At 42.6% G+C, this 27,316-nt stretch overlaps 1 protein-coding gene across 3 annotated transcripts in view; it reads right to left on the bottom strand.

Annotated features, from left to right (window-relative positions):
* Positions 1-2,404: 2,404 nt before the first annotated feature.
* The window catches only part of LOC116802098, a 34,230-nt gene continuing 9,318 nt past the window's right edge, over positions 2,405-27,316 (bottom strand). For all 3 annotated transcript variants that reach the window (XM_032725224.1, XM_032725225.1, XM_032725226.1), the window contains one exon: positions 2,405-3,420. In XM_032725224.1, coding sequence (XP_032581115.1) covers positions 2,916-3,420 — 505 coding nt within the window. In that variant the 3' untranslated portion in view covers positions 2,405-2,915. The remainder of the gene's footprint in view (positions 3,421-27,316) is intronic.

Genomic DNA, 27,316 nt, shown 5'->3' on the forward strand with positions numbered 1-27,316 from the left:
TTCTGCATAAATAACGCCAGCGTTGAACGATGCAACACGCACTTCAAACAACAATAACACAAGCAACAGCACACCCACAACAACAGAACTTTGCACGTTTTGCATACAAAGCAGAATAACCCGCAAAAAAGTATCTGGCGGGTGAGGGAGCCAGCAAGAAATATTGCGAACAGAAAAATAGATACAATTAAGGACTTAGTCGTACCCAGTATCACTGAATGGGTAATTCAACTGTCCACAAATATTAATAATGCATTTATATTCCAGCCATGCTGGCACTTTAAAATGCCCCTTTGGGGACACTTAAAAAGTACCGAGAGATACACATATGTCCCTATATCCATTGCCTTTTAAATATCCATCGACTTGGAGACAATGAACACTCCATTTAATTTGCTCGGGCTAAAGTCAATTTATCTTTTCTAAGCAAGTGACAACTGTGAGGTAGGTGCTCCGCGAAGCCTTTTAAGTAATTCTACGGTCATATTCCCCTCGTTCTGGCCAACTAATGGGTGCCAATGTGCAAAACACATCACCTTTCGCCATTCGGCAAAGCCACTATTGCCTTCTCGCCTCTGCAATCGCAATGGCACGCACAAGCAATTGAAATTGTATTAAATTGAATTTTAATATATTGCTGGAGAAACAATAACAAAACTAAACGAAGGGAAAACAAGAGAAAGAACTAGGTGAAATAGGTGAATGGGGTGGAAATTGTGCCGCGTATTCCGAGTGTTTCTTTCTCTATTTTGCCCTCTCACTCTCTCGCTCTGCTGGCTGTCATGCTTTGAATTTAAATTTCACGCTGAAATATTAATAATTAAAGCCATTAGTGTTAGTGTCGGTGGCTGTGTGTATGTGTGTGTGTGTGCGAGCTTAAAAGTTTATGCATTTTTAACCTTCAAATAAACACTCGACACGTATGCAGACCAACAATAACAACACAAAACGAATGCGGAGTACAGTCAGCGACGAGAGCATAAGACTGTCAGGAAAATGGGAACAATGAGCTAAAACTCCTTACCAAGTTCTAAGCTATATAAACTAAAAGAAACATTGACAGAAATACTTACACATTGTACAATGATTACGTATATGAAATAATGTAAATATCACGCATACGCCACGTAAGCCAGTTTCAATGAACATTTTACCTTTAAGAGTCACAAGCTCACCAATTTAAAACTATAAGTTATTTTAAAGTTTTAGCGTCTTATACAACTCCTAGGGATTCCTAGGTGAGCCGGAAGGTATTTTCTAGAAAGCCCAGAATAAAACCCTAAGATTAGCATACAAACTGTGTAAAACTGTGCTCATGCATATTTATGTTGGCCAAAAATTTGAATTTTCAAATCATTAGTAAATCGAGAAGGGTTGTGTAGCGGCTAAATAGACTTATGTCGCGTACTGTCCGCAACTAGCGTTTGGCATTTACATGCGGCTGCTTCTCTGCTCTTCTGCTATTTTTTTCCCCCTTTTTTTTTTTTTACTTTTTGCCATGTGCGGATTTTGTTGCTGTTGCTACTGTTGTTTTTGTTGCTGGCAATGTATTTTGACATCGCGTCGCACACAAATTGCAAAAACGTCGCCTTGACTCGCATTTTCGACACTTTTCCACACCCGCTCGCCTCTCTCCTTTTTCCGAGTTGTTGTTTCCGTGCTTCTTTTCGCATCCTTTTCGCCCTCCGTTTGTGTGTGTGTGTGTGAGCTAGTATATCTGCGAGCGTATCTGTGTGTGTTCAAAGTTGTGTCACTTTGGCAAGCTCGAATTGATTTGCCTGAAAGTTGTTGCAACTTCTGCTTGCCCCGCATACCCTTCGATCCCATCCCAAATCATTTGCATAAAATCAAATCGCACCGCAAAATAAACTCCCAGTGTGTCGCTTTTTCGCTAAGAAGTCTTAAAGTAAACTGCCACGCCCACTACTCACAGCCGCCCCATTTCGTTTCCTCTTTGCGCTTTTTTCTTTTTGTGTAATCGTAAGTTTTATGTGAAATAGGCGTAAAGTGAAGCGAAGTTATGCCTTCTACGTGGCCGCTGGCAACATGGTTTCCATTTTTTGCCTTCCTCCTAAAGGGCTGGCAACTTGCAGTCTGGGAATTCCCCACTGGGAACCGGTTGAAAGGCCATATTTCAAGGGAACCAACCGAAAAAGCCGGCACGAACTTGGTTCATTTTTCAATTAAGCCCGCTAACAGTTCATATTTGAATGGTAGTTTTCAAAGAGTTGCAAATAATATGGGGATTTTTTTGTCTTCACAGTGAAAAGTTTCATCTATTTGCAGACATTTTGCTTTTCAATTGGGAGACTATTAATAACCCAATCACATTTATTTATATTTTATTTAAGGTCAGTTACAATATGAGCCCACGTACGCAATAATGTGAAAAGGCTTAAATATATCCAATTTCATACTTACTCAAATGCCAAACGAAATGACATGGCGGAATTACATTTTTATTCGTATATTGTGATTGAAATTAAAGTGAAGAGCTTAACTATTATTTTACAAAGGGATATAGTTTGTAGTTTTAGGCGTACAGAAGTTATTCAATTAGTTATACAATAGTTCAACGAATGGTTAAGGCTCTTAATATCAAGTTAGCAAACGAGCATTCTTTCGTACTCATTTCGCAATCTGAAAAATCTGATAAATTCACTCGATTGAAACAGGATACAGTGCAATTGAATCAGCGTCGCGTTGTTTGCCATCCCTGGCCATTTCCGGCCACTCTTGCCATCCGATCGAAAGACACACGTTGCGGCAACAAGACAGGACATGCCGCCATTTTTCGTGTAGCCGACACCATTCCGAGGTCCTGGAATCACCCAACCACCGTCAGCGCCACACAAAGCCCGAGCCCGGGAAACCCCCCAGGTGGCAAGTAGTTTATCGCATATTTGCAGGGGGACTTATAACAAACATATGCAGCCGTGTGTATGCGTGGGCGTACGTGTTGGCTTAGATTCTACATGTGCATGTGTAACTGGGTGTGGAATATGTGGGATATGTGGAACATGTGTAGGCGAAGGTGTGTGTGCGAGTGTGGGTGTGGATACACAGATACACATGTACACATGTACCGCAGCCATCTGACCGTGTCCGCAGCCCCACGACGGGTTATGCCCATCGTATGTGGCCCAAAGCCCAGAGTCGCGTCCATGCCAATTGCTTGCCGATTGCCAGAAGTCCTGCGTCCTTCGTCCTCGCTGCACCACCACCACCACCACCATCAAATCTCCGTCTGGAAGCAGACCATTCCGAATGTTAATCGCACGCATTAGTATTGGTGTCAGGCCTCGGGAGTTGGCCAGGTTGCCGCTTGGGATGGCCAAGTGTGACAGGGGCACCCACTTCGCCTTCTCGCCCAGTTGGCCGTGTAAGCATATGAGTGTGTGGATACACTGGGCACAGTTCCTGCAAGGATAACATTAAATGTAATTAATAGTATAATATTATTATAAGATTTTATTATAATATAATATTAATAAAAATGATATTTTCTAGATGCAAAGCTTGAGAACTTTCTACACAGGTAAGAATTGTAACACAAGGTAAGTATTATGATACTTAGCCAGATTTCATTGGAAGACTTTCGACTTTGGAACCGATAGTTGAGGAGCTATCTATTGGTTTTCAGATGCAACTTCGACACATGAAATATGTGCAAGTGACTTATTCTTGCTTCCCACACTGGCCGTTTTTTTTTCCAGTGCAGAAGACTTTAGCCAGCCAGAAAATTTTGCGACAACATTTTTGTGCGGCTGCTGAGCCCAGAAAGACGGTAGCCCACCTACATCGCATGGGAGTCATCTTCCGCCCGGTTCCTGACATGGTGTTTATGGGTTTGTCGGGTCCGCTGAGTAGGTGACGTTGGTTGTCTTCTCCGCTGGCTTGGCTGTCAAGTGGCCTCGTTTTCGGGCCCAAAACCCAAAAGGTGGGCGTTGGCCTGGCTTTCGGATTGGGATTGCGAATGGGAGAGGTGAATGGGAAGCGGTAGGGGGAAGCCACGCCCATGGCGACTGTGGGCGTTTTGCGGTGTGCGGCTAAGAAAACTTGAGGTGCTTAACAATAATTGAATGAAACTTGAGTTAAGTGTGCGCCGCTGCCACAGCCTGCCTTTCTGCCCCCCAAGGAGCCCTCTTCATCTCGTTGAATGTGTGATTGGGTCTATTAAACAAAAGTTCTGCGGTCGCCTGCTGCAATTATTGTTTGCAAAACTCAAACTTAGGCAACCACTCTAGATATGGCCCAGTTTTTGAATTCAAGCGTTAACTTTCATTTAATGGATATATAGTGGGTGAATTACTAGTTGGTTGAGTTATCAAAACCATTTGGGTCTGGCAAGATTTTAATACGAATTTAAAAACATGATTCCATAGAACTGTGTAATGAACTACGCATTACGTTAAATCAGTTTCGAATGAAACCGAAATGCAAAACAGTTCTGCATTATTTACCAAGTAGTTCTTACTTAACTGCGACGCAATTCAACGGAATTCAACTGAGATTTTAAGCGCTTCCACCTTTTGTGCCAAAAATACGAACAGGATTCGTATGAATTAGCTCGCACAATTCCTGAAATTTCTTATTGACTCCCAGAGTCGCCTCGAACACTCGTACTGGTAATTTTCCGGGGAATCAATAATATAAAAGTGAACAAAAATTTTGAGGGCGAACAAAAGGGAGTATTATCCGAATGAAATGATCCTCCGACAAAGCATATGGTTTCGCAGAAGGCAGAGCACACATAACACACACGGTGAACGAGTAACAGACTCTTAATACCCCGAAATCGGCCGCAAAATGCATGAACATTCTGTGACTGTGACTGTGATTGCTCGCCCGAGAATCGGGATCCAAAGCCGATTTCCCCGATTTCACCGATTTCCCGGTTTCGAGTTTTCCACACCGTTCCACCGCAATTCCCCCGTCTATATTTATTGACGGATTGATTGCGCCGGCACGCTGAATAAGTTAATAAGAGGAATGCAGCGTTTGCGGCTACATAATAACTTTGCCATTCATTCGCATCCCAAAGTCCCGGCGCTCCAGGAAAATACATTACGTTTATAAATGCGGAAAATTCGATGACATGGCAACTCTCCGGCTTGGGCCCCTCGTCCACGTCCTGTTTCGGTTCTGGTTCCTGTTCCTGTTCCTGTTCCCAGTTTTCAACTCCCAGTTTCTGCTGCCAAACCAAACACCTAATGGCACTGAGCCGCTTTTCGCATAACCATGGTTTTTATACAAGCACATATGTATCCACACACACGAATGCACTTGGAATAAAATAGGTTAGCAAATTTATTAACTAGTTGAAATATATTTTCAAATCTACTATGCTGCTTTTTATGCAGACTTGTCCATATTGAATTTATTTAAAATACTACAACTATTTATTTTTATATGTGTGGCATTAAATATTCAAATACATATAAGGTATACTGATTTGTTTGTCTCTAGTTGCTATGCAGTTATTTTAGTGAGCCAAATTAATACGTTATACACATTCATTTCTCACAGTGCTTTCATATGTACAGTTGCAGTAAGTTGTTATTGAATGGAGCCTGCAGTGTAAATACATTTCGTACTTGCGTTCCGTGGATTTTGAAGGATGAGTGGGCGGTTGGGATGGTGTTGCCTAAGCCTGCGGTTTCGCGTCGTTAGACCGCGTGATTTTCCCGCCGGAGAGTGGAAAAATTGTGGAATGGGGGGAATGGAAATGGGATGCAACTGGGGAAATCACCAATAAACTAATATGTTTGCCGACTGACGGACAGCGTAATGGGTGGATCCTCATCCTGCAGGACAGGACATTGGGTCAATGAGGCACGATGGCGACCGCAGCAGGAAAAACCAGAAACAAAACCGCAGCATAATTATTGAACACTCCATAATGGAGAGGCACCTGCCGGACGGGAATACTTGGCGTGGTTTTTCGTGGGCCGGCCAAATTGAATGACTGGCGTTAAGTTTTGCATACGAGTCCCGCATTGCACAACATTGAACATCATGCTCGGCTCATTACAAAAAGCCCCGTTTCATGGCCAACAAAATGTTGGCCAGGTAATAATTCAAATTGATGACCGACATTCGATCGCATCCCGAATTTGCGGGAGCCCCAATCAGGCTCACTTGTCCATGTTCAAACACTGGCGGCATTTCCATTTAATCTTAATGATGCGCCCCACATCGCATTCGTTGCTCAATTTCATTTGAGACCACATAATCTCAGTTGGCATTACAGGGCACATTTTTGGGGTTCGTACAGCGTATTAAAAGTTGCTTAAATAATAGGAGATTCGAGTTCGGAATAAACACAGGAATATGTTGCAATCCATTCTGGTAAAAGTGAGACAAAATGTTTAACACATATATACATATCGTCCGACTAAATTCAGTTTTAATTCCAGATCAAACCGTTTTAAGCACTCTTATTCAACGTTTCGAAAGGCCCAACCTCAATTAGTCATGTGGTCGCAGCATTTGATCGGTCTACCCGTGCAAAACCCACACACATGGGCACACACACGTGCCGGAAATACAACAACAACACCAACAGCAACAACAACAACAACGGCAGGAAGACAAAAGTTTATTTTCATTTTCCGCGAACCAACAAACAATTTAATTTCACACGCGAGCGCCAGTGTTGTCGTGCGGCAAGTGAAGCGGCGTTCAGCACACGAACAGACACATGCAGAAACCAAAAAATTCTGGTGAAAAAACCTGGGAAATAATAGTAATGATGCCCACCCAAGATTCCCTCAGGTGGGGCACATAACTTGGACGACCCTCGACGCTCGCAGTGCCCGAGAAGCCGGAAGAGCCGGAAAACCCTGAAAAACCCCGGACCCCGGCTGTTAAGTCAATGACTTTTATGTACATTCTGATGGACTTTTAATCCATTCACTCAACCAACTGAACCCAGAGTTTGTCTTTCGACCGCAAGTGCCGCTTGCTGCTCCGCCGCCATCTATCCTTGGTGGATCCAGAATCCAGTATCCAGTATCCAGCATCCTGGCTCCTGTATCCTCCGGATTCAGGACCGCACACTTCTGCGGGTCCTGCACATCTCTTAATGTGCTTAAGATGAGTTACATTATGTGTATCAGTGTGGTGCCAGTGGTACACTCAAAAAAAAGCTGGTAAGAACATCATGGCCAAGTGGCTGTAATTAACAGTATTATCATTCCCAGATGAGCTTAAACCAGCTACTTATCATGCAACTTTATTGGTTTTCATCAGTAAATAATACGAATTAATTTTTAATTGGTTACTATATTTGTTATCCACGTTTAAAGTTGATAAGTTGTAAGAGACTTTAAAAATAATCAGTATTAGCAATTCAGTACTGACCTTTTGTAATTGAGCTAATTTCTCATAAACTAAAGAATTTTATCTGCAAAAACTCTATTATCACCAAATATTCGCTCAGTGAGAAGGAAATTCCATTTTGTAATGTGGCAAAAGTATAAAGTGTAATATTGTTCCCTCTTTCCTGCTTCCGTTGGTTACTTTTTTTTCTTATGTTTTTCTGAATTCGTTTTTCATTTCGGTTCGTTGTCGTTGTCGGTTTCTCGTTGGCTTCCTTTTTGACCATTAATAGGTGTACTTATATGCTTAATGGAGTGCCACTCCGCATTTTCTGAGCTCTCTCTCTCTCTGTGTGTGTGTGACATAGTTAAAATTGCATTCACTGCGGGTGCTTTTCATGGTATTGGTGTAGTAGTAGTGGGTGTGTGAAAAGGGGCTGCCAGCCCTGGGACCCCGAAATGAAAAGGCGACCTGGTCCGTTATGCAACTGTTGTTCAATGTGTGGTAAATAGTTTGCATTTGACTATTTGCCATAGTCACACACACACATAGAAGGAAAGAGAGAGAGAGAGAGATAGAGGGAAAGCACAACCCCTTCACTCACACACACACACACACTCGCAAACACATCCACTCAGGTAAACTAGAGTGGCCCTTGGCCACTGGCATTGTTCACATTGCTGGCCAAAGGGGTTTTTAAGCTTTAAATTAGCTGAGTAAATGCCACACACATTCATATGCCATCACACAGATACGACCACACACACACACACACTCGCAGAGGCACACAGAAACCCAGCTGGATATAATGTTTTCATTTTGGCCAAATGTGTCACATTTGTGGCAGTCTACGAAATTACAAGATCAAACTAATGCGAATGCGTTTAACAGAAGTTAATATCCAAAATGTCATATTCCCAGGGCATTCAAATCGAATCGAATCATAAATGAAATACAGAGCCATTTCCATTTCCCAAATGGAATGAGCATTTCTTACACAATTAGGATAGAAATATCAAAAATATCTTTATAATTGAAAAATAATTGTAGCAAAAACTATTAACAAGACTGGATGCTTTGATGCTTTCGTGAGCTTGATCCCCATGAAATTTCCTAACAAATACTTGTTCTCTTTGATTGCCGGCAATGATTGGTACCATAATCTGATAAGATGTCCAAGTATTTTTATTTGCCACCCACATATTGATTAATAATAAATTCCTCATACAGTAATACAGTCGAGTTTATGCACCTCATTTAAAGATATTGTGCGTCTGCGAATAAATAAATAAATACAAAATGATGCCGGGTGGAAGATAAATAAATTAATCAAAGAAAAATACATGCACAATTGCGGGACAATCGAATTGCGACGATGCTGGGACTTTGTGGGGAAAGTGGAGTAATTGAATGGTACTCGAGTGCCCCAATCTGCCCCAAAGTATGCAACCATATTTGATTATTGCCACAGTTAGATACCGCCCCTTGCCGCCCATCGGACCGCCCCGCCTCCCGCCCTTGCACTCCGCCCACAAAATATTATTAATTCAATTTGCTAAACTATTTGACTGCTTAAGTTGCTCCACTCGAATATGACACACAATCTGCTGGAGCCACGCACACTCGAGTTGTTGTGTGTGTGTGTGTGGAAGTGTTGAATGTGGACACTGAGAAAAATGAGGTTATTGGAGTGATAACGAAACAGATTATTGTTTAACTTTTGAAGAGCGTTTGGTTATTTTGTTGCTTAGAACAAATGTTTTCAACTTAAAGAACTTTGAAGAATAAAGAAGTTATCTAAAATGTCAACTCTTCGAAACTTCTTCTTCGAAACTTATATTTCACTTCTTTTTTTCAGTGCATGCGGCGTCTGTTGTCTATGTTTATCAATCCATTGCGTTGTTGTTGATGTCCGACCACGAGCAATTGTTTTTGCATTGCACTGCATGACAATTTGTTGCTCTCTCTCTGCTCTGTTTGCTCGCCTTTGTGTGGGTAAATGTGTGTGTGTGAGTGTGAGTGTATGTGGGTGCTCCATCTTGAAGATATATGGCTGCGATACGGAATAAATTCCAGCCACCTCCATTCGGTTTGCCTCTTCGATTTGCCTCTTAGCCGGGCACAAAGTTTTGTGGACAGAACACTTTGACTTCGGCTTGCACAATCCTGGCACCAGAGAACTGCAGCAAGTGCACCCGCTAAACACAGGGTGTTTAGGCACCCGGGTGTTTTTGGACACTCTACTTGCGGCAATAAAAAATATACGATTGTTTTGCCAAGTACCCGCGATGTTTGTGGTGAGTGGCACCCGCACTCAAAATTGTTGAGTGTGAGTCGAGTGGCAAAAAATGCCACCCTCTGCCTGGCACACTTTCTGCGTATGTACATATGCATGTATGTGTGTGTGTGTGCTTGTGAGTTAGTGAGTGTGTGTGCTTTTCACACACTTACGTAGCTGCTGCTGCTGCTGCATATGCCACAGATTGTAGATAACAGATAGATGGCCCGGTCGAGAGTGGGCGGTCCTGGCAGGACCTCAGCCAGTCCAGGAAGTTGGCCAAGTCGGCGCGTACTGTACCCCCACACACACACACACACACACACACATTTGAAGAAGAGTACATCCTGCAGCCAGCTAATTTATCCAGGAATATTTGAAATGCCTCAGACATGCGATAATTGCATCAGTTCATGCAATTCATGCAATTCTGTGCCATCGTCTAACAGATTTATTGCAGAAAACAGTACGAAATGCATAACGTTTATAATTGATGCCACACACTCCTGTTCGAGATATTGGATTTATTGATTTAGCATAAAATGCATAAAGGAAAGAATCGAATATCTGTAATTTAATGCCATAATAGCAAGTGAGCACTACACTACTGAAACGCACTGTCGCAAAATCTGAGCTGAGAGAAACCACCTAACGACCGAAAAGAGCAGAATTGGTCCTTTCGGGCAGTTGGTACAAACTTCTCAGTTAACTTCGGAGTTATGTGGTCCATGCTCTTAATCCTCGGGAAAGTCGGCTGGTCATGCATCATATTTGGCAGGCGTTTGCCCAGAATCTCCGTAGTTAACACAAAATGTGGTGGGGTGCATGCCACTCCGCTTTATTTTGCTCTTTTTTCACCATATACAATACAATCAAATCGCAGTTCTCAATATTCATGTGGGTCCCTCTAGCCCCCGCCCATCGCTCGTCCTTTCCGCCCACCCCACCCATTTATTTCATTCTTTTAAAAGGTCGGGCAAGGTATCTGGTTGTAAGCATGTCTAGTATGCTATATGTTTGCATATTGTCTGCGAAATGCCATTTGAGTCCCAGTCACTCTGTCTGTTCCACTCCTGATCGCCTGCTCGTCTTCCTCCTCCATCCTTCCCATCGCCGTTGGTCCTGGTGCGTCCTTGGTCCTTGGTCCTTGCTGTGGCTGCTGCTGCTTCTTCATCTTGTGCCAAAGCCGTATCCTGTTTGTATTTTCTCCCTGCTGCGCTTTGAATACTCATACGACTACGACTACTACACCCATACGAGGGTTTATAAATATTCTCGGTTAAGGGACTACTCACTCCTCTCCTCCCTACTCTCCGCTCCTTCTATTTTCAATTTTTCCCAGTTTTTTCCGCACTAACTGGCTTGGCAGCGAGTTTGATTTATAGAAATATAATATATTGTTTATCGGATGCTTCAAATTCCATTTGGCCCAAACCCTTCACACACACACAAACCCACACATTGCCCATCATTTCACAGGATCAATCTTTGGGGAATGCGCAATCGGATTTTGTGGGACCCTGTGTTTGCGCCAAATTGACATTACAGGCCAATCAATTACAATGATAATTTATTTAATTTCGACAGACAATGGCAGTTACAGTCGCTAATTTATGTGACTTGTTATCGTGTTATTCTATTTTTTTTTTGCTCTCAGTTTTAGACTGGCAACAGAACTAAAGCGACGCAATGACCACAAAAAAGTGCACTGTTTTATTTACGACCCGGATTTGCTGGCCATAACGGTTCACCCACAGGTGGGTTGATTAAGTGCAATGTGTGTGCGACATCTGTTCCACACGATAGTGCACCTTTTATCAAATGCAAATATGGTTAAAATGATTTTTTGTAGAATTTGTTTGAGTAACTTGTGCACACTACTTTCGATGTACTAAGCTCGATTAATTGTGTGTTTGTAATTGCTGTTGGAATATATGCTTAATCCTTTGTTAGATTTAGTCATTTACTTGCTTTCTTTTTCATATTTCCCAATTAAAATTAACTGGCTGGCATGCGAAAATGCAATGGCGAAACTTTCTATTTATTAGCTGCGACATACGTGCTGCCGAAAGTATACAAATTAATTAACGCTGCAAAAAGCCGACGACACTGCTCTTTCAGCCATTTCTTGTTGGGTACCTTTTGTTCAACGACAAGTCGGTTGAAGTTTCACCTTTTGGGGAAACGTAATTACAATGTACTATATATATATACATATATAGTATATAAGCCTGTTTTTTCGGATGGGTTTCAATGGCTTTTCCGTGGGAGTTTGGAGGCTTTGTAATCGTCGCAAGCCGAGAGCGAAAACATTTGGCACGTGCTTGCGCTAAAGTTTCAATTGCGGCCAGGCAGGTCCTTGGCCCCCAGGACATGCGGTCAATCATAAATTGCCTTCGCGAAAGCCTTCGCCAAAGCGTAAACAAGTCGACGCAGTCCTGACATTATTATATTTGCACGAAAAAAGCGGGCAGGTAACATTTTTGCCCCTCTTTTTTTGTATTTTTTGGTTTTTTTCTCCTTTTTTTGTTTTGAAAAGCCAGCAGCTCAGGTGCGGGCGGGTGGAAAATGGTTGGAAAAATGGGTGGAAAATGCCCGTGTGCCGGGCGAAACACAAATATTAAATGCCGCAAGGTGTACAGGCCGTGTTGAGGCTTCCGCAAAAAGGGGCATAAATTGTGTGCCACTATATGGGTGTGTGTATGTGTGAGTGTGTGTGTGCCGTGCTGTGGCAACGTTTTGGCTGATTTTATGTTTGCTGGCAGACATCTACCATCTCTCTCTAAGCCCTCCAGCTCTTGTGTCCTTTACCTCCCTCCCGCCCACAGTGTCCCTCCTCCCCGGAAAGTAGGCCACACTTGTGTGCCGCTGGAAGCTTTTCAAGTTTAGGCCAACTAACGTATGCCGGCAACGCTTGAAAGATGGCCGCGATAATGAGAGCGGCACATAAAACAATCAAGGTGGCTCTATGGAAGGGGGGGATTGGCTGTTAGAGGGGGGGATGGGTTTTTGTGGCGTTGGTTGCTGAGGAAAGCCTCGCCTCCGGAAAAACAGCAGCGACACAACAGCATTGTAATCATTATCAACGTAAACAAATCAGCAAAAAGGACCCGGCCGAAAGAAAAAAAAAACATCATCAAAATGGGGAAGTACGAAAATGATTTTAAACACAAGTTCGAAATACCCTTGTGTATAATATCCTTGAAGTACTTTCATTTTGTATATCCCAACACACTCACCATTTTTATATAAAATAGAGAATAATATGCGAAAAATTCCAGTAGTGCCAATATACTGATTTTGCTAAAAAAAAAATAGGGATGTAAATAGAGAAGGTGCCAGAAGCAATAAATAAGCTCGTGCACATATTTCTAGAGAAAACACATGCATATTTGATGGATGTGTATCTACATTGCTGGCCAACTCCTCCACCCGCCCATTGTACCCCTCACACAAAAAAAAAAGGGCAAATGAATACAGAGTGAAACGTCCGCAAAGGTAAGTCGGACAAAAGAAAACCCGACAGCATTTCGATAAGGAAGGAAATGCCATGGATGATCCTATGTATCTGCCACTGTTTGAACTTCGCCTTTGACTTTAGTGTTGTTTTCGTGTTGCCCGTCAGTCAGTTCAGTTTAGATGTAATCAGCATGGAACTTATGCTCGTTGGGATTCCTCGGGCGGTAAGCCCTCCAGTTCGACCCAGTCAACCACCTGTTGTCTGCGTTTCTCCTCCAATTGCCACATTATCAGTTATGCGCTTTGATATCTGATAAGCCCACATCAAAAGGCGCTCTTCCCGGCCAAAAAGGAGAAGTCAGCAAGGTAAAAAATAAAGCTGGCCAAACAAACAAACACTCACTCGAGCACACTCACACACACACACACACCCGCCTGCGCGATTACAGTGGCATCAAGTTGATTTACATAACTCAAATGATTGACTTTGGAATGGTATTCGTTAAGCAGCGATATAATACATAACCTAGCCATATCGTCAAAAAAGGAGAAATGTTTGAGTTTACTTAACATTTCTATTTAATCCCCGTTTTGCAACACTTTTGCCCACTGTGCCAAGTGGGCACTGGGTGGGCGGGTGCCATAAAAAGAAAGGACAAAATCCGCAGTTAGCCCTGCTTTCTCCATGGATTTTCCCCGTGTTCGTACAGTTGTTGCTGCTGTGCGTGTGAACATGAATTTGGTTTTTTGCGTTTTGTTAGCGGGGGCGTGGTCACCGAGGGGGCAGCAAACAAACCAACTTTGACTTTAGTTTTAATGCGATTTTTATGCGAAACGCCGAGGAGACAGTAGTGGTACATGTATATATAAAAAAAGGGGAAACAAGACCTGATGAATACTTGCCACTCAATGTCCTGTTTTCCCGTTCTCTGCCAGTCCGGACAGCTTTCGTCCTTCCTGTGGCAGATTCCGTGCTCCCTTCTTTTTTTATTTTTTGGCCCACTGACAGCCACGCGGGTCTACTAAATAATTTCGTTAGCAATACAGCGGCAGAAAGAAAAAAAAGCGAGGGAAAAGTACAAAGGAAAGCGAAATGTAAAGAAACAATAGAAGCTGGCGAACGAGACAAGGTCGCAGGTGCAAATGCCCTAGGTTCACAGGACTCGCGATGGAGAATAGATATTAGATAAGAAAATATCGCACATTTTTCTTGTTCCTATTCTGAATTCCATAGCATTTTCCGTGTTTTCTCTTGCTTGAGATCTTCATAAAGTTAGGGTCTTTGGCGTTTGCCAAATGCATTTTAAGGCCTTCTATTTTTTCTCATCGAATTGCAAGCATGCCTGTTATCCGCAGGTAAGTTCAGGTGAGCTTGGGTAATTTTTTTCTTTTCCTCCTGTTGCTGGCAGAGTGCGTATGCTGTATGCAGGATGCTGGATGCTGGATGTGCCAGCTGTGTGGCCACTCAAATAACAACAACAGCGACTGCAGAGTAAACAACACACACACACACACGCAAATAAGCACTTTACCATGACCAGGTAGCCAGAAATTCCTCTTCCTTGCGCAGGACCTCTCCACTCCACTCTGCTTCGTCCCTTCTGTTGTTTCTAATCCCATTTTAGCTTAAGCTTTTTTTACGCTGCTTTTCACACAACGCACTGAAATATCGCATTCGCCATCGCCATCTCTGTCCGCGCGCACACACGTTCACCTGTACAGGTAACAATGGCGTTGCCGAACTGCGTCTGTTTTTTCCGCTTGTTATTGTTTCCTTGCGTCCGACGCGAGCGGCGTACAGAAAAACAAGTCTGGAGTCCTGTTTTTCGACTAGGTGATACCCGATAATCACTGTTCTTTATTTCGTTGATTTTTGCACAAGGAAGTGCAATGCCTGCTTAATGCCCAAATCCCCTTTAAAGCCTTTCAAAGTCTTCACTAAATTACGCTTTAATTCCATTTTTAATAGAGTAATTAACATGTTCAATTTTTCCCTATTGAATGCTATCAAATACAAACGTATCGAAACGAAAAGTAACCAAGCAACGGTGCGTATACGCAATGCGAATGCTTGATATTACGTATACGTAAGTAGCTGGCATGTATGTTGATGTATAAGTGCGAAGTTACATAACACATGGCTTATGGACTTACAACAACGGCTGTGAGTGTTAAGCAATAATGCATAAATGTCACATATTCAGCAGAAACCAAAGACACCCATCGCCAATGCGAAACATTGGGTACCGCAGCCCCCAGAGTAACTAACATCAGGAGTGTGTTGTTGAGCTAGCAGGATTTTGCTGAGTTGTTGCATTGGCGAAAACTTCGTTTCCTCCTTTGCTTTGGGAATTTTCAAGTTGCCAAAACTTGTTGCCAGTGAAAGTTTCGGTGGTTCATACAGAAATGGACAGGCTTTTCAATGGTAAATATGTATATAGAATTAATCCCAAGCATTTAAGAGCCAGCAATTTCATACCGCTTATTGAGTTAACAAAGTGCAATATATACTTTTAGGTATATCATATTTGGTAGGGCACTTTTTTGGGCGCATAAATCAAGAAGCAACTCTTTGCCTTTTAGGCTTAGCTGGGAAAATGCTCGCCTGCCATTTTCATATATCTTTCACTTGCCACGTACTTCCTCCTTCTATTTTGTTCTTTTTTTGGACCAGCCACGCCCTTTTGTACTCGCTTGTTCGGTGTTCGGGGGCTGGCAAGGGGGAGTGGCTCTTTTGTCACCTGTGGACTAATTGGTCACCGGCCGGAGTACTAGATGACAAAGTGGTTTGACCTACCATACCGAACCGCCCACTACCCTGCCGCCCACTTCACTTCGCATACATATGTATGTATGTATGTACGGGCAATCAAGTTGACGTGGCACTCATAAAAGTACGGGGATTAAATCAGACAAGGATCAGACAAAAAGGAAACTTTGGCGCAAATCTCTGTCAAATTTAATGAGCCCAGAAATCGCGACTTCTTAACAAATCCCCAATCCCCACGCCCCATTTGCTGTCCACATTTCAGTCACTTTCACCCACTTTCGCCCACTTTTGCCTAAGGGAAAATTGAAAAAGCGACAAGGTGAAAGCTGTTGCTGTTATTGTGTCTACATGGAAATTACAGCACGCACCACATAACCGCGCGTGCCACGCCCCCCGCCCGCCAACGCCCATTTTCCAGGTTATATAGAATGCATGGATTGTTAAAAATAAATGCCTAGCGCTATATTTTAAAAACTTTCTGGTCGCTTTATTATTTTTTGTTTCTTTTGCTCATTTTTGCATACAGCCACACCCTCCGTTTTCTTCGTTCATTTCATATTTTGTGTTTTTAATTTGCGTGACGCAGCAAAAAGGGGGCGGTACTGGCAAAGTGGGCGGACGGGGCGTGGCGTTACAGGGCAGCCAATGGCCTATGTATGCCTATCAGCGAAAGCAATAAATTTTTTAATTTTATATGTACGTCATGTGTGCGTGTGTGGTGCAATTTTTTTCATTAATTTTTTAGTGCCCACCACCGGATGAGGACTCTATGAACGGCATTTTTGGGTTGTAACCATCGCTGTTGTTCAAGCACAAATAAGCACAAAGTGCGCTGCCATTCAAAGCATAATGTTAATCGAGACTGGCCACTGAATGAATGGAGCGGACAGAAAAAGCGGACTGGCGGACACAAAAAACTATCGTAAATTTGGCCAACTTGCAACACTGGCCAGATCGTAAAACGTCTGAGTTGGGTAGCTGAGGGAAATTTTCGAATAAATTTCACAATGATCTAAATAAAATGGGAATTGTGGGTTTAGTCGAATAAAACTACAAAAGTATGGTAGCAGCTTGTTAAGAGTTGCAGGATGAGAAAGCAAATGAAGGTTAAAATACCGAAATGCTAAGCAAAAGGAATATGTTTTATGTCAGAAGTTTGCAACACTACATAGTCTGCTCAATGAGCACAACAACTGCTTTGTAGTTCGTGTGTTTTAGGCAATTCAATTAAAGGGGCTTCCCCATTCATGGGGCACGCCTCCTTTTCAACCACCACGCCCATGGACATTTTGCCACCGCCTCCCCGCCCCCCTTAGTCCCTGGACACCGGACACCATGCCAAAACCATATTTCCATGGAACTCCACGTCCTGAATTCCGATCCGTTTGCTTTTTGTTTATTTGTTCCATTTTGAAGTGTTGTACTTTATTTTCACTGCCGCTTGTTTTTATGCCCGTGTTATATTTTCCCTCTCCCATTTTTTCCACATCCACTTATTTATTTTTTTTTTACAATTTTTGCATTTTGTTCTTTTTTTCGGTAGCTTCCTTGGCGTTTTATTTTTTCCCCCTCATTTTGTGGCGATGAAAAAATAAAATTGCGTTTTACGCAAATCATTTTTAATGAATTTTAATATTGCTTCGATGTTATTGGTGTTGTTGTTGTTGGTGGCACGACATGCATACAACCAACATACAACAAGCAAAAACCAGCGAGCAGCAACCGGCAAAAGCAACAATAACGGTTAGGTCATTAAATTTTAAATGAATTCCGTGTCCGACCCGACGGCACATAGGTAAAAATCGTAGGAAGCGGCCATCGTATATAGCTATATATACGTGTATATATATATAGCCTATATGTATAGCTATAAGAGTGGAATCCGGTGGGCCATAAATGCGGTCTCAGCATCCATCCAAGAATCACCAGCTGAACCAGAACAAGAAGCACAGTCCCGCCGAAAAGGCGCTACACTCATTTTTCTTTTGCTGCCCCACGTTCGCATATCCTGTAGTCCAGTGTACTGTATCATTTCAAAGGAAAAAACACTTTTTCTGTACTCTTATCATTAAATCCATCGACTATTTACTTTCCTATATATTCATTCAACAGCTATTATCCTGAAATATAAAGAAAGGATATCAGCTCGTCGAATCTTTGGAGCCAGTTCACCTGCTCGCGGGCTGCTTTACTCCCAGCTCTCTTTTTTATTTTCCTGCTGACTTGCAGCTGTTAAACAAATAGCTTACTTCTGTCCATTGTTGCTGCTGCTGTTGTTGTTGTTGCTATTGTTTGTGTAGCTTATTGTTAGCCAGTCGCCAATGTGGAATTGGCAGTTTATTTTTCACTTTCGGGGCGAGTGGAAAAACAATTATATTTTATGATGGCCAAAACGAAAATTGAAATGGTAGCAGCGTTTACCGCCGAAATGGAAATCGCCGCAAGGTGACTTGGATTTTGGGTGGTTGCTCCACGTCGAAAAGGAATTTGGCTAGAAGTACACTGGCACTCGCTGGCCATTTCGTTAGTCGGTACAGTTTAGTACAGTACAGTGCAGCCTGGCCAGATGCAATCAGTCAGGTGAAAATGGCCCATAGAGGTAAGCTGCTTATCGCACTATCAGTGCGAATGCAGGCTGCTCTTGCGGGGCGGAAAATCTCTGTAAAAGCTGCGCCAAAACCGCGAAATCGGCGAAATACAGTTTGATGAAACTTCTGATGGCACCCGCACTCACACCCTCATTCACAAACACACTCACATTCACATTCACATTCATAGTCGCAGCTACACTCACTCACATTCCCATTGACAATGAAAATGAAAACAGACAAAAGCAACCAAACACACTGTCATTTTTGGCCAACGAGCTGTGGCCGCAAATTGTTTTGGCCAACTTCGGTGGCATCCGCATCTCGTGGCGCTTCCAGCACCATTTCCATCTCCATCTCAATCGCAAATGTCGGACACATAACTCGAGGGCATTAATCATTATAAATCAGACTATTCACTCGCCGATTGGCCGTGGCAAGGAGAAGGGGTGGCGGCGAAAGCCGAGTGAAAGCCAGGTGAAAGCCAAGGCGATGATGGCAAAGCAAAATAATGAACGGCGGCACATCTGAAATGCCAAAGCGAAATTCCTCAAATGAACTTCCGCCACAGAATGCAGCTGGAAAAAATGCTAGCTATATGTATGTATTTGTGCGCAGGAGGAGCAGCAAATAATAAAATAAGCCAGCCGCTTCAAAAACGAGTAGAGCAAATGAAAAGCCTGCTGAACTTATAGGGGGTTTTGAAATATACTCGTACAGACATATAAACATATACATCCTGCATATACATATATCCCCTCATCCCTCCAAGTTTCGCCTCCGGCCAGTTTGTTTTTTTTTTTTGCCCGGCTATTTGGCTTTGCGGATTGGATTGCGGATGATTGTTTTGCATATTTTCCTTGAAATGGAAACTCGAGGTGGAAAATCGGCGATGAAAAGCCTATGTAGAGCAGTTTGCAACGCTCGCTTGAGCAAAATCAAGGCAGATTATCAATGGATTGCAAATAGATAAATTATACCAATTGTTTCTTTCTTTCTTTGTGCCTCTCGTCTTGTTTTAATAAATATGCGTATATTTGTACTCTACTTGCTTAAATAAAATCTGTTGAACGTCCCATTTAGTTCCAAAAATAAATATTTCCACAAATTCCCAAGTTTGACAAGTTTGCATTTAGCACTCACTGTAAGTAATAAAAATGAATAGATCATGTTACTGCATTTTAAATAGGGGTCACCAGCTGGGCTTTTTTTTTTTGACACTTATGCAATAGGAAATATTAGGTAAGCCAACAAACATCAAGACCTGTTTACATGCGGAAAAGCTATGAGCTGTCATTTTCCAGCTGTTTTTAGGGTAATATCTGTTAGGAAGTTACAAAAAAGAAAAAACCATTAAGCTTTTCCCTTGGATTAAGTCTTAAAACCTGAAATTCAAACGAAAACGTTGAGAGAGAAGAAACTTTAGCATTTTCAGTAGTTTTCGGGCAGTTAAATTGGTTTGCCTGTGATCATTCTATATGCACGCAAATCCATTAATGTTTAAAAATGGAAAAGAACTTGTTTCATGTTACACATTTTCCCCGGTGCACCGTTCATTTTGCTTTCGGAGCGTTTTGCCATATTTGCAAGAGCAAATTGTGAAAATCAGCAGTGGCGAAAAACAATGCATGTCCGCCACTGGCACTCTACGTCCACCCGATAAACACTCGGTCTCTAGGCACCCCGTGTTTTTTGACACCCTACTTGCGGCAATACAAAATATTCGAGTGTTTTACCAACGTGGTGTTTTTGTTACGAGTAAAAAAACCACCCGAGGCCTGCTGCGCAAGAGCCGTTTGGGTGAGTGGACGCACAGTCAACGATCGGCCGCAGGTCATTTTTTGTACGCCTAAAATTTGTATGGGTGGAAGCGTGACGGGTATAAGAAATGAAGGGTAAAAGGGAATACCCAAGAAAAATTTCGTGCTCATGTCTTTGCTCTTTGATGTACTCAATGGGTGCCACCCGTTTCGAATCATTGACTTATTAATTTTTCACGCGTCGCTAGCTGAATACTCTAATGACAAATATTCTTATATAAAGTCATTTTTGAAATGAATTTTGTGACATTATGTACTATTATTTTTACTATAATCTATATTTAAATAATAATAACGTTAATAATATATATAATATATAATAATATATAATATATATATATATATATATATATATTTATATATATATATATATATATATATAATATAATAATTAAATTACATATATATATATATTAATAATATATAATATAATATATATAATTATAATAATATATAATAATAAGATGAAGGGCATATTTTACAAAGTATTCGACAAAGTCTAGAGCCACGCCGAAAGAATAGTGTGTAAACGTGTGGAGTGTAACACGTATGGAGTTACGCATCTTGTCTTTGACTCGACTATCTACGAGACCACCCGAGTATTTTTAGAAACACCCGAGTATTTTTGGAAACACCCATGTGTTTAACGGTAAACCCACCCACAAGTGTTTTTGTCACTCATCCCTTTTTAGGCATTTGTCTTTTTCTGACTGTTTGTCTTCTCTACCCTCCGTTATGGGTGCCGAGTATGATCGGCACCCGCGCACAACGGGGTGTCTGGTCTGCATGTTCAGATTTATACTGTGTGTTTGTAAGTACCCGCGAGATGCGTGGCGGGTAGCACCCGCACACAAAATTGTAGGGTGTGAGTCGAGTGGAAAAAAATGCCACTCTTGCAGTTCTCTGGTTTGCGAGAGAGAACGTGTGTGTGTGTGTGTGTGAGACAGCCATTTTGAAACTTAGCTGCGCTAACAACCGGAAATCGTGCAAGTATTTAAATACAGCCACAGTGGTAAGTGCTGCGGATTCCCAGGAAGAAGAACGGAGAAAATGTGGAAATGCGGAGAGTAAGCATAACCCAAAAACCGAAATAGATGAAAATTTATTTGAATTGCACTTGCAGTTGCGGGTGTGTGTGTGTGCATCTGTTGTCTGTGCATACCCCCACCCTTTTAGCCCCCATTTCGACATTGTCATCGCCTGCATTTACATGCACTTACCGTTGTCATTGAAAATGTACATTTGTTTAACCCGCCCAACGACCTCCGGATAAAAATTCGACCTCAAGACGGGTTCTCCAGTCATTCCGACGACTCGACTCCGGGCATTATCGTTACTCTTAACGTTTTCATAGCATGAATTATTGATTTGATTGCTCTTCAATCTGGTGCCCTACTCATATTTCTTTTTTTTTCTGTTTTTTGTATTCTGTTCTGTACTTTTATATGCTCCCCCAGCGATTATACATTTTTAATTTGATTCCTTCAGCTTTTTTTCCATTCGGGCCACCCATTTTGCCGGCGGAAGTGCCGTCGCGTATATGACAAATTAACATTGGCCGTAATTAATCATCGTGGCTAAAAGGGAACCCGCCGGGTTTATTGGATACTTTGTGGGGGGGGGGGCTATGTGTGTGTGAGTGTGTGTGCTGGTAGGTGGTATGTATCGGGTTGATTGAAAGGCGGTCGCCTGTCTATGACGAACTGACTTGCGGATGACTGAGTGTCTGGCACACCGTTTGACCTTTGACCCGTGTCTCCTTGCGTCCTCATATATCATCAACTTAACGCGCTGATGAAAGAACTCCACACATCAGCATTGCTAAATAGTGGCTAAGTATAGCACTGGCTACCCCACCACTAATCCCTAATTAATCCTCGACCGTTTCATTTCCGGCTAAATGTGCTAATATGTAATTGCCTTGATTTCTCTGGTCAGCGGCTGGCTGAAATCTAAATATGTTATGGTTTTGTAAAAATATAATTACGTCCTTAATCCCTAATTAATGCCAGCCGATTTCATTTGGCTCTCTGCATTCGCTTGTCATATGTTTAAGCCCAAAGCAAATGATTTATACCAAATGAATAATTTAAATATAACGATTCTCCGTGCTTTCGGCCATATGCACAAATGTATCTAGTTTGCCTTTCAGCATCAGAGCTTCAGCCCTTCTTTCGTTGATTAATATTTTGATTTCAGATCAGGTCATTGCATCTAGTTGTTCCCATAGATTGTCCTCCCGCTTCCTTTGTTTCAGCGTCTGAATAATTCCCCAGGGTTCCATTCCATTCAATTTCATTCCGTTCCAGGCCATCAATCAACCTGCCGGGCTCTGCCGGTCTCAGGCTGGCTCAATCTCGCCTGGGCTTTGGCCCAGACATAAGTCTTCCAGAGCACGCCCACTTCTTGACCAGTGCAACACCTCCGCCCACTTTGGGGCAACCACACCACCCACCCCCTTCCCTCCCTCATCAACCTTTGGCGTGGAGAAGTGGAGAACAGCTGCTGCAGTTGGCCTTGCTGCGTCTGCAACTGCGGCCCAATACAATTGCTAAGTTATTAATGCCATCTCGTATTTTCCCCTGGCCAACTTGTCGCCGACTCGCCTCCCCTCACCTTCCCCTCTTTTTCCTCACGGATTAACCCGCTTAAATCGGAAAAGCACCCACACATTCTACTCGAAATTTCAGATTCCAGTAACAAAAACCCAAAAGTCGGAAAGCTAATTAAGCTAACTATGATATACTCTCAAATTAAATTAAAAAAACTAAGAATTTGTAGTCATATGTTGTTCATATAACTGGCATTTAAGAAGTTGATAATATAATCTTAACATTCAAGTGGCAAACTTTCCTATGGAACCCACGATACCCTGCAGATAGAGTGCGAAAAGAGGAATAGAAACTTTGCATGTGAAAATCGGTTGGCAACAATATTTTATGGATACACTTCTCGGCCATCCCCCCGTATCCACAGGTTTTGCAATTGCCGCAGGCGCCATCCAAAATCCAGACTGAGGTTGGGCTGGGACACTCTCGAAATGTCAGCTCGTGTGTGACCAACCGCGTGAATCCTGTGAAGCGCTCTATTACACTTGGAGAAACCGCAACAAAATCAATGCGCTCCCATCGCACGGCAAGGCAAATCCTCATTAAATGTGCAGCAAATTTGAGAGGCACTCACTCGGTTTCCTTCGATGCTGGGACCCATATTTCGAGTGGGCATCTCTGGCCAAATGTTTGGGCTCTAGGTGTACACCACACCAAATGGAAACCCACTTTCCACTTTTCTATATCCTCTCTTCATAAGCTTTTGCCGGGTCGACATGTGTTGGGTATCAGTGGCGGAAATCAATGTCGCACTTAAGCGGATTCCTCAAATTGGCTATATGTTTCTGCATTTGTATATTTCGTATTTTCGTACCCCTTACAAGGGTTATTTGTATATTTTTTGCATGACAGACTAACATTTACATATCATTCCGAATAAACTATACCAGCTGTAAGTTTTACATTGGTCACTTTAAAAGGATCTTAAACATTGCGTATATAAAATCAAACAGTTGAAAATGTTAATGGTTTATTCAAGCATACCAACAATAAATCGACAGGTAGCCAATAGTCGGGTCGTTCTGCTCCGCTTTTCTATGTATTTTTCCCTGCCAGGACTCTTTTGCCATCAAGGCCAGACTCCTGGTAACTACTAAGCCAAATCAACAAACAAATACACATACACACTCACATACACATACACATACACACGGATGGACACGACACAGGAGGCACAGGCACAAGCATCACATGGGAGTGCGAGTGTCGATGTGGATGGGAATGGGGATGAGGATGTTGATTTGGATGTGGGTGTGAAGCAGCTGTCGTCGGCGGTAGGTGTCAACATCTGTGTGGGTGTATGGGTGTGTGAAGGGCTGCAAAAGAGCCACACACACACACACACACACACAAATACACGAATACAAGTGGCCAGGCGGAGAGCTAAAAATATAAGTAACAAATGCCCCGACGGAAATCAAGTTGAAATTTCATAGAGTGCAAAGGAAATTCAAACGGAAAACCAAATGAGCGAGCCAAGCGCACCGAAATCGAACCAGGGACTCGTGTCCCCAAAACCCAAAACCGTTTTTGAAATCCCCAACCCGCGGATTGCAGCAGCAGCTGAAGGACCAGATCCTGGCGTCCATGCGGTTCACAGCATTTAGCCGACGAACTGAAATCATAATTTCCTGGCTTTCTGACTCAACGGACTTTGTTGACTTGTGACGTGGAAACGTGATCTAAACACCCAATTATACTTAATTAAAAAAAAAATTAAAATATATATATAATATATCCTTGATCCGTTTTATAGGCTCTCGACTTTTATCATACTTACAATGCTATATGATCTTTTGCATGTGCGTCCGCTCGTTTAATCCCAATTCAAGCTGCCCCTTTAAAAGTTATTAATTTTCCCTACCCGAATGTGGAGTCCTCGTCGATGGGGTTCCACCATTAACTGATTGTGTCAGGAGCCTGGAACGACGCTACCAAAATCCTCCTCACATGCGACCGCGCCATAGTTTATATGTATTCATACAGGACGGTTCAGTTGGCCGCCGTTTGGTGTCGGCATAAATAAATCAAAATTTCGCCGATGCCAACAGCTTTGCCCCCTCTTCCCCACCCCTGACAATTTTCCGCCCCCCAGATTTTCACCGCCCGCCCCATTTTCCTACCACGCTGTAGTTGTAGCAGTGTTGTATTGTTCTTGGCCTATTGAGGGTAACAAGGTTCGGCATTTCGTGTCCAGCGGAGACTCACTTTTACATGGGCAGCAAACGGATAGGAGCGAACTTTTATTTTTTAGCCCAAAGAACCTGCTTTTTCGCTTGAGCTGGGCAAAAAGTTTTCGCTTGCGTTTGAATTTTATGCGAGTTTTGGTTTCCTTTTTTTTTTTTGTTCGGCTTTGGTTTTTTCGGATTTTGTAGGGCTCCTTTACTTCCTGGTCGGCGTGTCGCATAAATTTAAGTTAGCAGCACATTTTCGCACTGCCTGCCACTCCCACAAACGCCCAGCGCCGCCCACTTGAGCGGAGCCTCAAGGACAACCGCATAGTCGCAGTTTCTCGGTTTACTTAATGCACCGCTAAAAGTTTTCCTATTTTATTATTTCTGGCTGTCTTTGCTCCGTTTTTTCATCGCCCTCCATTTCTCTTTTGCTTCACCCACTTTTGCAATCCGTCCATATATATAGATATATATAATATATATGTATGTATATATATATATATATTTATTTTTTTGGGCCCGCTTTGGTTTTTCAATTTTCGCTACTCAAGTAAAACTATTTATAAGTTGTATTTGCCTTGTTTTTTCTTTGAGCAAAGTGCTGATAGTCGGTGGGCTTAGTTTCCCATCGAAGTGATTTTCGTGTTGGCGAAAAGCGATAATTTGCAAAGTCTCAGTGTTGAAAAGGGGGATATTCTTCCAAATTTAAAAACCGTGACACTACTTTCAATTTAATTATTTTGCAGGCATTTATTTTCATTAGTGATTCATTTACGTGATTCTATTAGCTGAGGAGTTTCAATAATAAATCTTCGTGTAAAACATTTGATATTTTAAAGTTAAAGTTAATTCTTTCCGCAGTTAATATTTCCAGCAATTTGGTGTGGAAAATTCCCTTTTGGGCCAACGAAATGTGTCAATTCAGTGACGTGTTTTGTTTTTCTACGCCCTTCAGCTGAAAACCCTTTGCATCTATATCCGCTTTCAGAACCCTAGTTGACAGTATGTAATTGATTCCATATTTGTCGCCATTTGTGCAGCAAGACCATTCCCATCCAATCCAATCCAGTCCCATCCCATCCGATCCCTTTACTCCCCGAAGGTTTTGGAGGAAATAAAAGCAATTACGGCCATCAATTGGCCATGTTGCATAAAAATGAATAGCCATAAAATGCTGCAGCGGTGACAGATGGAATATGGGAATATGGTAGCCGGACGGACATGGATATGGCCCATAGATCAGAAGTATGCCCTCCGGTCAGTTGTTATTTTTGACTTTGTTTTTTGGTAGATGATATGGTTTTTTGCTCCACCCCCTCACTTCACTTTCGTACTCGCTGGCCGCGAAATTGTTATTACTTAAAGCGTCTGCTGGGACCGCGGCAAAATGTTGCACATTTTTCATGCGTTTGACAGCCGGATGGCTGGTTTGGTGGTGCTGGTGGGTAGGGTGTTGTAGAGGAAAAGCCTTGCCCTAATTGCAGCTGCACCCGTCATCATTACGGGCGACTTCCTGTCCAGTGCCTGTCCCTTTTTCCAACGAATTTTCCCACCCAAACCCCGCGACTTTTGCCGCCACTTTCCTTTCGGCCTTGTGGCCAAGTTTTTGGCTAATCTATTTGTCTTGTTCGCGCATTCGAATCGGAAAAACTAAGCGACATAGCCAACGTAATTTGCAACGATACTTCCTGCTTTTCACCCCGAGCTTTTCCCGCTTTACCAGCTTTTACCGCTCTCCCCGACCAACCCCCTCGTTCTATAGAAAAGCCAAGAACTGGCCGCAGGAGCGAGGACAGCGGAAAAGCCATTTCAGAAATTCAAAAGCGTTGGCTTTGATAAACGAGCTGAGCTGGTCGGCTTGGACCCTGAGCAAAAAGCCAAGGAGAACCAAGGAGAGATACTGCACTGGATGCTGGATGCTGGATAGTGGATACTGGATTCAGGAGTGGAGTCCCGGGATGCGGCGGAGCGGAGGAGAAGTGGAAATGCGGATGAGGTCGGGGGTCATCCGTGTGTGTGAGCGCAATTGCAATTCAAATTTTTGCTGCCGCAAATGCAATTTCTATAGGATTTCACTTTGGTTGACTCTCGCTCCCATCTGTGCCCACAAATTGCAGTCTCATGCTGCTGTCTCTTTCGATGCACGGCTATCTGTCTCTTTCGCAGCAGCGTCTTCCCCATCCGCACATCTGCATCTGCAGCTGCAACTGTATCTGAATCTTTGTGGCATCTTTTGTATCGCAAAGATTTGTTTACTCCTCACTCGACTTTTGTTTTGCACTTGCTTTGCAGTTA

The sequence above is a fragment of the Drosophila sechellia genome, chromosome X, assembly GCF_004382195.2.
Source record: "Drosophila sechellia strain sech25 chromosome X, ASM438219v1, whole genome shotgun sequence".
Classification (NCBI taxonomy): Eukaryota; Metazoa; Arthropoda; class Insecta; order Diptera; family Drosophilidae; genus Drosophila; species Drosophila sechellia.